The 14,033-nt window shown below is 39.6% G+C and overlaps 1 protein-coding gene across 3 annotated transcripts in view; it reads right to left on the bottom strand.

Moving 5' to 3' along the window:
* Positions 1–13,348: 13,348 nt before the first annotated feature.
* KCNN2 (potassium calcium-activated channel subfamily N member 2) overlaps positions 13,349–14,033 on the bottom strand; it is a 480,003-nt gene continuing 479,318 nt past the window's right edge. For all 3 annotated transcript variants that reach the window (XM_070462358.1, XM_070462356.1, XM_070462357.1), the window contains one exon: positions 13,349–13,956. In XM_070462358.1, coding sequence (XP_070318459.1) covers positions 13,669–13,956 — 288 coding nt within the window. In that variant the 3' untranslated portion in view covers positions 13,349–13,668. The remainder of the gene's footprint in view (positions 13,957–14,033) is intronic.

Here is a 14,033-nt window from a genome sequence, read left to right as displayed (position 1 = left end):
TCACTGATGTGAGGACCTGATGTGGGTTTGAGTAAACTCCGGGAGTTAGTGATGGACAGGGAGGCCTCGGCGTGCTGTAGTCCATGGGGTCACAAAGAGTCAGACACGACTGAGCAACTGAACTGAACTGAACTGAACTGACCAGCTATACGCAGTGGAACCAGTTAACCAGAACAAAGGAATCATGGCCCTTTTGCTTCTGAGGCTCTGGCAGTATGGGGACCTAGGAAAAGCCTGGTCTTAGTTAGAAGACCAGGACTTAACTTGAGGCATTGTGCATTACAAGGCCCGAGCCACTGAACACGCTTAACTGACTTGAGACTTGGTTTGGTCATCTTGTTCATTTATCCAGCAAGTGTTCACAGAGTCAAGCACTCTGCCTGTCAGGGTGTATACAGACAGTTCTAAGTCTGATTTCTTCCGAGGAAGCTGACACTATGATTTGAGTTGGAGCATATAAACATAGCTATATGTTAATTATAATAGTTACATCAGTGCCATTGTAGAGCAATGAGGAGAGCAGGAGAGAGCCCAGAAGTGCAGCAGCCCACCTTCCTGGGCAAGCTATGCCGTGTTTTAAATTGGTCGGTGATGTTTGCTCTAGATCCTGGTGAGGATTTAATTATCAGGAAGGAAACACAGCCCACAATCAAGAGGCACAAATTCCGATGCTTTCAGAGGCCAAGCAAGGGATATAAAGATATAAAGTGGAGTAGGGGTAGGCAGGGATTCCAAGGGAGCCTGTGGCAGACTAAAGAGTGTATGCCTGTTTAAAGTTATTCAAGCTCAAAATATTTTTCTAAAAGCTCTACTGACCAAACTAACAAAAACCTGTGGGCAGACAGTGGTAATTCCATGCATAATATGTGTGAGGAACACCCTGTGGGATGCTTGGGGTAGTGGCTGCCAGCAAGGGCAGGGGAAAGTGCAAGGCAGAAAGGAGATTCGGAACTAGGTATGAAAGGCCTGAGGAGGTTGGAGCTGATCTAGTAGACAGTAAGAAGGCAGTTGCGTTCTTCCATGAGGAGGAATGACATAATAAGTCTTGTAGGGTCGTTTATCTTCCCTTCTCCTCCCGCCACCCCCCACCCCGCCCCGCACATCTGCAGAGGATGCCAAGATCTTGGAGTCACACTGGCCAAACCCATGGTATTAGTGATGAGGCCTGAACCAAGGCAGTAATGGTAGAATGTGAGGGGTTAAGTAAAAGGAGAGAGAGATTTGTGATGGAAAATGAACCAGTCTTCTGTGAGCTCTTTCAAAAGGGTGACTTGAGTGAAAGCAGTTTGTAACCATCACAAAGTGGTGTGCATGGGAGGTGATGGTAACCCCTTACATGCATGGAGTGTGGCCAGGGTCAGGGTTGCAGAGCCTGGCCTTTCCTTCATCCATTGTCACAGCCTCAAGGCTGACCTCTTTGGAGCAGAAGACAGGCCTCAACCTCAGTTAAACTTAGCCATGTCATCTGGGCCTGGGTGCTCAGACTTCTTGCTGCCCCCATGGATGGCTTCTTCTGTGAGCCTTCGATTTCTTCACTAAAGAGAAAGGGCTAAAAAGAGCAGACACTTTTATCTGCAGAAATGTTACTCCATGTAAAAAATAACAACACGAATACATCTTACAACTTTTAGCCAAATCTGTTGGGCTGCTGCTATAGCAACCCCCACAGAAAGAATTCAACAAACCCCCAACCAATCCTCTCCCAAATCCATATACCTGACAGTCAGCCTCCTAGTGAGGCTATCTCTCTTACATTACACCCACTAAGTGAAGATCCAAAGCAAAGAGACAGAAAATAACATCTTCTAACAATCTGCTTGTCATTTAGAAAAAGCTCCCTGTATAAATGTCATGGAAACAAGCTGTTCTTGCAGAGACAGAAGAAGAAAGCCCTGCCTCACTTGCTTCCCTTTCAATTTTAATCTTCCTAATAAAAGGGTAACACAAAGCAAATGTTAAGTGTTTGAAAGCAAATATCCCTGGAGCCTGGCTGTGGTGTGATTCAGCTGTATTTAGCCTGCTCTTAGGCTCCAAGAAGCAGGAACTCGAGATCAAGCTCTAGGTGAAGATCAACTGACTGTACAAGATAATATCTTGAGAACACTCAGAATTCCAAACACGCTGGTAGGAGATGAGAAATATTTTTCTTTAATCAGGATGGAGGATCCTTGCTAGGATATTGCCTGCAAGGCCAACATGTGTGCTCTGCTCAGTCGTGTCTGACTCTGTGGCGCCATGAACTGTAGCTCACCAGGCTCCTCCATCCATGGAATTTTCCAGGCAAGAATACTGGAATGGGGTGCCATTTCCTACTCCAGGGGCTCTTCCCAACCCAGGGATCGAACCCATGTCTCTTTCATCTCCTGCACTGGCAGACAGATTCTTTACCACTAGCACCACTTGTATATGCTATGTGCCCATGAATGTTTGAATGTTTGTTAATTGAACAGAAATATGTTGGCCTTATCATGGAAAAGGAAATGGCAAGGCCAATGTATTTCTGTCCAGTAAACAAACATTCACGGGCACATAGCATCGACAATTCACTATGCTTTGATTTTTTGAGGGCTGCCCAGATAAACACCTGTCTGTTTCCTGTCCATGGGTTAGAGGTCTTGCATGTCTCAGGTGCAGCAGGAAGCAGGACATGTTAAGCACACAAGGAAAATGTGGAAACTATCTGAGAGGCCAGAGGAGGGTTCATTCATTTTCAACTGGGATGAGCAGGGAAGACTATGGAGAAAGCAGTATTTGAACTGAGCCCCAGAGGAGAGGTAGGATTCAAGTAGCCTTTGCACATATGTGTATGAATGCAGAGACACATATGGTTTTGTGTGTTATGTAAGTGGAATAGGAATTCATTTATTTTCCAAGTTTAGGAAGAAAACTATAATACTTGGAGAGCTTTCCATGACTGTATATAGACCTATCTCATTCTTTTTACTTCCTGTAAAGAACTCTTCTTATTATATCTTCCCCCTGTTGATTGCACTTTCTTTTGGATGTAATTCTGATATAATTTCAAACTTACAAAAAAGTTGTAGAAATAATGCAAAGGATCTTGGTATACATTTTTAACTAAATTCACTAATTGTTTACATTTTTTTTGTAGTGTTTTATTAGTCTCCCTTCAGCCCCCACCCTCTCCCTGTTTTTTGTCTCATGACAGATGACATTTTTCTGGACCATTTGGGAGTAAGTTGAAGACATTATGCTCTTTTATGATAAATTTTAAAAGTGCATTTTTTAAGAACAAAGCTTTGTCTGTATAATCACAATAATGTCAGCAAAATAAGAAAATTTAAGATTGGTACTAATCATGACCTAATTGATGGTCCATGCTCAGATTTTGCCAGTTTTCCCTGTAAATGTTCTTCATAATTTGTTTTTTCTGTTAGTCCAGGATTTAACTCAGGAAATTGACTAGCATTTAGTTGTTATATATATTCAGTTTCTGTTTATCTAGAGTATTTCCTCAAGCTTTCTTTGTCTTTTCTAACATTGACAGTTTTGAAAAGTATTGGCTAGATTTTTTTTTTTAACAATTTGCATTTTGGGGTATTTTTGCCTTTGAAATTTCTGCTAGTTCTGCATTACTAGATTCAGATTGTGCATTTTTAGCAGGAATATCACATGCATAATGGGTCCTTCTTATTGCATCATCAGTTCAGTCCAGTTGCTCAGTCATGTCTGACTCTTTGCGGCCCCATGGACTGCAGAAGGACGCCAGACATCCCTGTCCATCACCAACTCCTGGAGCTTACTCACACTCATGTCCATCGAGTTAGTGATGCCATCCAGCCATCTCATCCTCTGTCATCCCCTTCTCCTCCACCTTCAATATTGCACCATATAAGGACCCATATGACATTGGTCTGCACCATTACTGGTGATGCTTCTTTGTTTCCTTGACTGAAGAATTGGTCACTAGGTTTTTCTTTAGCTTTTTTTTTCAACAGCAAAATTACAATTAACCCTATGTAATTTGTAGGATAACATATTGGGAGATATTTTGACACTTCGTAAATATCCATCCTGTTCTCCACAAACTTTCATCCCCTATAAGGAAGAGTTTTGCTTTCTTATTTATTAAGCATGTGAAAGTCGCTCAGTTGTTACTCTTTGTGGCTCCATGGAATAGTCCATGGATTTCTCCAGGCAAGAATACTGGAGTGGGTTGCCATGCCCTCCTCCAAGGGATCTTCCCAACCCAGGGATCAAACCCAGGTCTCCTGCATTGCAGGCAGATTCTTTACCATTTGAGCCACCAGGGAAGCCCAAGAATACTGGAGTGGGTAGCCTATCCCCCAGAGGATCTTCCCAACCCAGGAATCAAACCAAGGTCTCCTGCATTGCAGGTGGATTCTTTACCAGCTGAGCCACAACGGAAGCCCATTTATTAAGCATGGACACATGCATTCTCTTTTAATTTAATGGATTATAAACTATTATTAGTATCAGTAGTTTTGATGCTCAGATTATCCCAGATTTATGACTTTATGATTTGTATACACTTAGATTGGCCTTTGTGCCCTTGGGGTCCCCATGTCATCATTTGAATGTTGCTTACTCTTGGCATAAGATGTCCAGGCTTATTTGAAACTTCCCTGCCCTACTCCTGGAATCTGCATTTCTTCAAGGAGAATGGTGTTGAATGTTTAGTGGAGAGTGGTTTTAAGAATGCAAGATGTGAGCACTAGGTTTGGATTTTTGTTTTTTCTGTTTCTAGGTGCTTACAGTAAGCCAAATTAGGAAATAAACACACAAACATATGTGTACTTAAACATATATCTCTATTCCTGTATCCATGAGTCCATACTGATACTTCAGTTCAATTCCAATGGCACAGGGTTGTTCCCAGTCTAATGTCATCCCACATTGATAACTCCTGTCTCCAAAAGTGAGAAACCTGCTCTCGCTGTCCTCAATAGATTTACTCATTTTCTCAACCTTCCAATGTACAGAAAGTAGTTTCAGAAATGCTAACCCACACTACTGTGAAAAACAAGCTGAATACATTTCTTTAGACATGTGCATTTTTGTTTTAAAATAAGGTCTGTAGTTAATATTGTACCCAGTGTTAATTTGTTTTATAATTACACCATGGTTATTATGTAAGATGTTAACATTAAGGGAAGTGGAGTAAAGGATATAAGGAAGTAGTGCTTTTGCAAATATTTTGTAAGTCTATGATTAGTACAAAATAAAAAGCTATACTACTAAGATTATTTCCCCTCCCAACACATGCAATTTTATGTGGTTGTATTCTGTTTTAGGGTTTTTCTCATATTTTCATTGCTACAATTTTCTGAACCCCAAATATTAACAGGATTCAAAAAGTAAATATTGTTAGTAATATGTGCAGCTAGTCCCTTGGACTGCAAGGAGATCCAACCAGCCCATCCTAAAGGAAATCAGTCCTGAATATTCACTGGAAGGACTGATGATGAAGCTGAAGCTCCAGTACCTTGACTACCTGATGCAAAGAACTGACTCCTTAGAAAAGACCCTGATGCTGGGAAAGACTGAAGGCAGGAGGAGAAGGGGACGACAGAGGATGAGATGAGTTGGATGGCATCACTGACTCGATGGACATGAGTTTGAGCAAGCTCCAGGAGATGGTGAAGGACAGGGAAGCCTGGTGTGCTGCAGTCCATGGGGTCGCAAAGAGTCAGGCATGACTGAGCGACTGAATCGAAGTGTCAGCTGCTCTTCCCCATCCCTTCCACTCTATACCTAGCTTTGCCCTATATATGTACAGTTTCATTATAGTTTCTGGCTCACCCTTCCAGTATTTCTGTTTGTAAAATTAGATGTATTTTTCTTATTTCTTCTTCATACATTTATACTGTTAGATTTCCCAGGTGGCTCAGTGGTAAAGAATCCACAAGCCAGTGCAAGGAGACTCAGGTTTGATCCCTGGATTGGGGTGATCCCATGGAAAAGGAAATGGCACCCCACTCCAGTATTCTTACCTGGAGAATCCCATGGACAGAGGAGCCTGGTGGACTACAGTCCACAGGGTCATGAAGAGTCGGACACAACTGAGCATACATGCACATATATACTGTTACACTTTGATTTCTTGACATTTATCAGTTAATCCTGGGAGTCATTTTCTATTTGTTCAGGAGATCATCCTTGGTCTTTTATGTAGCTGCAAAGTATTTCAATTTTGAGGAAAAAAATTTAAAATGTCAGTATTTACATTGTATTTATTTTGCAATTACAAGTAATACTCTAATTTATGACTTTGTATATACTTTCATTATGTTGAGGTTAAATCTTCAGAAAAAAAAAAAAACCTAAAAGAAGGGATTCTGGGTCAAAAAGAAATCCAATGTGGTTTTCTTAGATACTGTCAAATTTTCTTCCTGAGGCTTGGACCCTTTGGCATTCCCACCTGCAAAGTATTAACATGTTTATATACCTATTTCCAAAAAATTATCCTGTCAAATTTTCAATTTTTCCAGTTTAATAGGTGAGAAGTGGTATATCATTCACTCAGTGGTAGTTTTAATCTGCATTTCTCTATGAATGAAAAGAACATCTTTTGATCTGTTTAAAAACAATTTTATATCCTTCTTTGGTAAATCATCTATCTTTTGCCCATTTTTCTATTTTCTATCAGGGTTTTAGAATTTTTTCTCTCAATTTTTGGGATTCTTTCTTTATATTAGAGATTTTGGTCCTTTGTAATAAATGTTGCAAATATTTCTTCCAGTTTATCAGCTTCTTTTCACTTTGTCACCATCTCTTCTCCCATGCTCTGCGGTAGTTCTTTTATTTTTATGTAATCAAATTAATCAGTCTTCTGTTGCCTCTGGAGTCTAGAAAATAGTTCACTATCTTAGGGTTTTAGAGAAATTCAAGCACATTGTGTTTTAATACTTACATTGTTTTGGTTTTCACATTGAGCTCTCTGATTCATTTGGAATATAGTCTTTTGTATGACGTAAAGTTTGGAAAGAGTTTTATCTTTTTTTTAAAAATGTCTATCTAGTTCTTCCATGTCATTTATCAAAAAGTACATCTTTCATGTTTCTGCTAGTTCTTGGCCAATTCTAATAATAATTATTTTTCTTGATACCATGACTGTTGATTTTTGGTTCATTTGATCTCTCCAGGATGAAAGGGACCTTAAAATCTACCACAACAATTGTTTTTCCTTTTATTTCTGGTAGGTTTGCTTCATATGCATTACTCTTTAGTATACACAAATCATGTCAGCTTTCTCTTCAAGGATCAATTTACCATGACCATCCTTTTGTGATTTCATATTGTTTCTCTTCAATTCCATTAGTCTGATATGAATGTTGCCATCACTGTTTTTGGTTGTTTGCACTAAACTAAATTATCCCCTGTAATTTGAGTTTTAACGTTTTTTTCTATAATTTTGTCCTTTCTAAAAAGCACATAGATGCATTTCATGTTGACTCAATCTAGACTATCTATCCTTGAAGAGTGTAAATTAAACCATTGTTACTTGTCAGGCTTCATGTTATTCTTTACTCTGGACTCCTTGCCTTGTGCTTTCTCCTTTTTGTGCTTTCTTGCTGTTTTTTTTGTTTCTTCCAAAATAATTTTAATGTACAGTTTTCTAATCATCAAGGTCAAGAATAAAGACCCATGTTATACTTTTTTCTCCTTTTCATAAACAAGTTTTTATTAAATACTTTTGCAAAGGTTCTTCCTTTAAGTATTTAATCTTCAAATTAAAAAAATACTGCTTTTTAACCAATTTTTAGATTCTCTTTATTATTGATACCAAAAAGATATCCTATTAATGTGATTATTTCTAGAAAAAATCAGGAACAGGAATCTCATAAAGATATAAAGGACTCCACACTGCAGCTATAGACCAATCACTAAAAATTATTTTTTTTTTAGCTTTTTTTCCCCCACTGCAACCTGATTTAAGAGCAATAACACCTTTGCTGTCAGTGTTCTCTGTTAAGTGAATTATGATCCCCAAACTCCCTGGACTTATTTTAGAACATATACAAGTAGTATTAACATTAAGCTTTTAAAGAAAGAAGGAAAATGAAAAGTGGCCCATTGCAGTTGTATTTAAGGAATTTCTACCTTTCCCCACAGTGGATATTATTTCCCCTGCAAACTCAAAAATAAAAATATTGACTCACTTAAAGTCTTTATCTAGGGATTGTCAGTTTTCTCTCTGGGACACTGTGATTTTATCCAAGAGGAAGGCTAACTTTGAGCTTATATTCCAGAAGGCCACGAAATTATGAATGTTTGACCTAACAGTTGCATTTATTAACAGTAAATGAATGAAAGTGAGGATGAATGAGAAAGAGGGGTGATAGGTGACATGTAATCACATGATATGGGCAAAAACTGAAGAGACAGGATGCATCTACTCTAGTCTCCTTAAAGGGACGGTGTTGGCATGGTGAAAATGGAGAGCTTTGAGACAGAAAAACGTAGACTTATTTTTTAAAGATTCATTAATTTGGCAGAACCAGGTTTTTGTTGTGGCGTGTGGGATCTTGAGTTGCAGAGTATGAGCTCTTTGCTGTAGCCTGTGGGATCCAGTTCCCTGGCCAGGGGTTGGACCCTGACCCCCTGCATTTGGAGCCCAGAGTCTTAGTCACTGGACCATTAGGGAAATCCCAGAATAATGTAGGTTTGGTAAAGAACCTGCCTGCCAATGCAGGAGATACAAGAGACGTGGGTTCGATCCCTGGGTTGGGAAGATCCCCTGGAGGAGGAAATGGCAACCCACTCCAGTATTCTTGCCTGGAGAACCCCATGGACAGAGGAGCCTGGTGGGCTATGGTCCATGGGGTCACAAAGAGTCGGACACGACTGAGCGACTAACACTACTAGTACTGGAACGTTATGACCACAAGTTGTTAGATTTTTGTCGTGCGTTGTGCCAAATGTCTTCTTCCTAAAGCATTTTCAGTTTTTCCTTTACAGTGAAGATCCTGTTGCTGTTGTTCAGCTGCTCAGTTGTGTCTGATTCTTTGTGACCCCAAGGACTGTAGCATGCCAGGCTTCCCTGTCCTTCACTGTCTCCCAGAGTTTGCTCAGACTCATGTCCATTGAGTCGGTGATGCCATCCAACCATCTCATCCTCTGTCGTCCCCTTCTCCTTCTGCCCTCAATCTTTCCCAGCATCAGGGTCTTTTCTGATGAGTCGACTCTTCGCATCAGGTGGCCAAAGTATTGGAGCTTCAGCTTCAGCATCAGTCCTTCCAATGAATATTCAGGGTTGATTTCTTCGGGGGTTGACAGAAGATACTGATGGTACTTCATTTCAGTGTCATGTCCCATCTCTCACCTTCCATCTGAGGAGGGCTGATGGCCACAGTCTCACAAGTATGTGCAGTGCTGGCCCGTGTGACTAAGGACTCAGGAACTGCCCAGTTTCAGCAGAGGTGGTGGGTGCCTTTGCCTTGGGACATGGGTGACCACCAAGCTGTTCCATGACCTGTTTGAATCCCTTGTCACTCACAGCTACAAAACATCCCACAGTGCATGTGCATTTTCCCTGAGTGAAAGTCCTCAAATATTTCCATTCATTTACCTTGGCTGAAGGTACTAAGTTTCGCTGCCCCCCTATATATATATACATATATATATACATATACATATATATATATATATATACATATATATATATAGGTCAGAGGAAGACCTGTAAGTGGAGAAAAGGACAGGTCTGGGGGGAAAAAATTCAAAGTATTACTAACAACTCGAAATAAGCAATACCTGTGATATGCTTTCTACTTCTGGGTTCACTGACTTGTAACATATTTAATACAGTAAGTTTTAGAAAGCATCACTGCCAGGGCTTTGGTCTCTTTGTCCCCTGGCCTAGGAAGCTGAAATGCAGCATGCCCATCAGGACCTCCTGCAATAGTGACAGCGAGCAGAGTGCTCCTCGTGTCATATCTTTTGATGCTCCAAGCCTCACATCTTCCAGGACACTATCAGTTAAACAACCAGTTTGATAATTTTCTCTGAATAGATTGACTTGACAATTTTGCTAGAATGCACACCCTGTTTCCGGGAGGGTTACACAGACAGGGAGAAGTATGTTTAGGCTCCTGAACTAAAGCATGGTTTTGGTCCAAGTCTTGGTTGACCCTACCAGCACACCCCTGATCAAGTATTCCAAGTCCTATGCCCAAGGCACAAGCACTGTCTAGGTTTCTGGATCATATTTATGAAGAGATTCTGTGGGAAGGCAAGAAGAAGAAAGAATAGGACAGAACCACAAAAAGCATATATATATATACACACACACACATACACCTGTTGGTATTGTAGGATTGGGATTCCCAGGTGGTGCAAGTGGTAAAGAATCTGCCTGTCAAGGAAGGAGACACAAGAGACATGGTTGAATCCCTGGGTTGGGAAGATCTCCTGAAGTAGGAAATGGCAACCCACTCCAGTATTTCTTGCCTGGAAAACTCCATAGGCAGAGGAGCCTGGTGGGTTACAGTCCAAGGGGTTGCAAAGAGTCAGACACAACTCAGCAAGCACACACACACAGACATACATTCTAGGATCACTTAAAAAAAGAGTTACAGGATAAGGAAGCCAACAATGAATCCTTAGTCCAGTAACTTTAAGAATTAATTAGGTGAGTGGAAGAATTCATATGAGGTGTTAAAAGTTAAAAAGATAGGCAATGGGATGTTTGATATTGTTGCATTATATTGGAAATAACATTAAAAAATACCTACCATTATTTGTTAAGATAGATGCTAGGATTTACAGAGCTCCACTGATATCTGTGTCTTTTTCTACTCATTTTGTAGATGAGAAAATGGGAAAAATGAGGCTCAGAAGGATTAAGGGTATTCAAATACATAGAACTAGCAAGAATTCAGTTCCAAACCCAATTCTGACTTTTAACCTCCTCTCTCCAGGTTTTCATTCTACCTCTCAAGACTAGGCAAAGTTGAAACACAAAGCTGTAAAATTTCAATCCATCTCTCAAGATTTGAATACAACCCAACCAACCGATTTTTATCCCAATTTCCATATTGTTTTTGAATAGAATTATTTGACTATTGCAGATGCTTTGATGGAGAGTCTCTGGCAAAACAGTTGCCAGTGGAGGTGACATTAGGAAGAAAGCATATAAAATTTTCTAGATCTACTACCTGTTGACTTTGGTTGATGATTTTTTAAGAGCATGGAATCCTTTCTAGTGGCTAACTCATGACACTGTGTATAAGTAGGGGAAATGAAGAAAGTATTGAGGAAGGTGGTGCCATCGTAATTCACAATAATTGGTGGTGGTTGCATGTTCTGCTATTGGCCGTAGAGAAGAGAGGCTAGGGTGTGGCAGGCTGAAGTGTAACACACTCCGTTATCATTAGAAAGCAAGTCACAGAGCTCACCAAAGATTGGTTATCTAAGGTCTCCTCAGAGGATCTTGCTTCATGTTCAATGCCATGTGGGGAAAGGCTTGATAACATCAGGTAGAGTTACGTTCATTCAACAAATCATTGATCACAAATTCTATGCAACAGATGGGTTCTCGCCTCCTCTTCCAAATTGTGGATATTTGGTATTATTTAAAATACAGAAACAAAAGACCACACACTGTTGTTTAATCGTGACCGGTCTGCATATACTTTGGATAAAGAAACAGGAAAAGATGAATTAAATGACATCCTCCATGAGGGACAATTAATGCAGCAGGTGAATAAACACCAGGCAATGAAATCTAAATTAAAACTCATGTCTCTACTCTCTTCTTCAAAAAGAGGAATAATATATTATTTTTGTCCTTATCTTCTAGTATTCTGAGATGGTGGTGCTAATTGATCAGTAAAATAATAATTAAGCTTAATTATCTGCTATTATGGTTTTCAGTCACAGAGGTAGACTAGATAAGAACTAACTGCAAGAATCACAAGAATTAATCATTTTTTCACAGTTTCTCTCTTCCTTATATCCAGTGTTTATACCAAATACTTGATGTATTTTTGTATATTACCCAAAATAAACTTTTCTTCATTCATGAAGTAAAAATCCTACTGGAGTAGGAATCTTAAGTTCATTTAACTCAGCAGTTTGTTCCTATAAGCAGTACTTTAATAGTTTTACTTATTTGCAAGCCTTATCTTCACTCTACACTGAAATATATAAGGTGTGTGAAAGAGGCTTTATTTTCAGTCATTCTGGATAAGTAATAAATGGTAAGTGATTCTCACGCAGTCTGAAGTAATCATACTTTTATGTCCTTGATCTTGAATGGAAACATTTGAATTTTTGCATCAATTACAGAAAATAGTTATGAAAGTGATTTTATTCATTGAGTTATGCAAGCTGATGAATGTATAGCTCTATTTTTGGTTAAGAAAAACACTTGGAGGCTGTCTCATAAGGCAGACCCCAAAGGGTGTTGTGGAGAATCAAGGGGAAGAGGGCAAAGGCAGATTTCTCTGAAAATAAAGGAGTCTTTTTTAGGTGTAAGCCACCCCAAGAGGGTTGGTTTCAGAGCTGTCCAAATGAAGTCTTATTTTTATCATGTTACCCCTGCCAGCTCTTCCCAGACTCTGGAGACTACCATGTTAGGGAAATCCAAACTGCTATTACCTCAAAGGTGGTTTTTCCAACCCCCCTGCACTTTTAGAGTAATTCTGGAAAGAGATGTATTTGCACCAATAAATATGGAGTTACTTTTCACAGAAACTGATCTTAATAGCCGTGAAACAAGTGTGCTAAAACTTTTGAAATTTAGCAGATGCCACTCACTTCCCAGTACCCACAGACCAAGAGAACAGACCGACCATTTGCTAGAGTTATGCTCATTTATGCTAATTATGCTATTGGGAGCTACGCAACCACATGTGTATATGAACATGTATGTATATAATCCAAACAGAGTTAATCTTGGGCCTCTCATAATAAATCCATGGGGAAAGATGAAATAAGTAGTTTACATCTAAAGTTCTGCACCATTAGCTGATAGACAGTGATGTACCCTGATACTTTCTTCAAGCAAATTTGCTGGTAAACTAGGAATAAAATAGTTCTTGAAAGCATCAGTGTCCCTAGTTCATATTATAGGTTTTGATGTAACAGTCTCACTTTCCATAAAAGTTGGAAACAAAATTAAATAGAAATGAGATGTGAACTCAAACAATGGTAAGCTGGCTGGGTCAAACAGTTTTGACTATAATATTTCATAATGAGAGAAAATCTTAGTGACGAGGTATGGAGTAATTGAAAGACTTCTGCTGACTGGCCATACTTTCGGAAATAAAAATGATCAAGATGCATTAGATGATAATCAGTCATTTTACCTTGAAAATAATGTGAAAAGTAAGCTTTTAGAAATGTCAAGTGACCAAATATGTGCAGAAATTAACTTTTTTTTTATTATATATCATATAATGTAGTAGTAAAGTCTGTTTGAAGTGCATGAATAAAAAGTTAGTGAAATTACAGGAGGAACAATCTATATATAGCAATAATAGGTGCATTCCCTGTGCATCTGAAAGAAAAAAAAAAAGAGTTTTCACTCATTTTGGCCTAAAACTTAGTGTTCAGGTTCCCAGGATTCTGACATCAGAACCCGGATAACTCTGATTAGAACCATAGGGGCTTTACAATAAAAGCTAAAATATTGACCATATGATGGCAAAAAGTCTTATTTTGTGGTTAACTGATTCTCTTCTAGCTACTCTCTGATGAAGTTGGTGGCGCTGTAGAGGAGGACCGCCGCCTCCTGGACGAGGACCGGGACCGCTCAGCATCGTAGGGGACGTGCTTGTCATAGTTCTCCATCTGAGCCTCGAGGAAGTCTCTCTGCTGCTGCCTGATGGTTTGGCTTATGAGCCCAGGCAGGGCGTGGATGCTACCGATCAAAGTCTCTAACTTCGTTTCCAGGGTAACGATCCTCTTCTCAAAGTCTTCACTTCTTTCATTTAAGTCGGAAATCATGTCATACATGATGTTCTGAGTCTAGAAAACAGGATTGAGAAGAACAGAGAGACAGAGAACGAAGGTTTAATTACCCTTGCCCGGGAAGCAGACTAGCC

The sequence above is a fragment of the Odocoileus virginianus genome, unplaced genomic scaffold (assembly GCF_023699985.2).
Source record: "Odocoileus virginianus isolate 20LAN1187 ecotype Illinois unplaced genomic scaffold, Ovbor_1.2 Unplaced_Scaffold_3, whole genome shotgun sequence".
Taxonomy (NCBI): domain Eukaryota; kingdom Metazoa; phylum Chordata; class Mammalia; order Artiodactyla; family Cervidae; genus Odocoileus; species Odocoileus virginianus.
The sequence above is the reverse complement of the archived record's forward strand: the minus strand, read 5'-3'. Positions and strand labels throughout refer to the sequence as shown.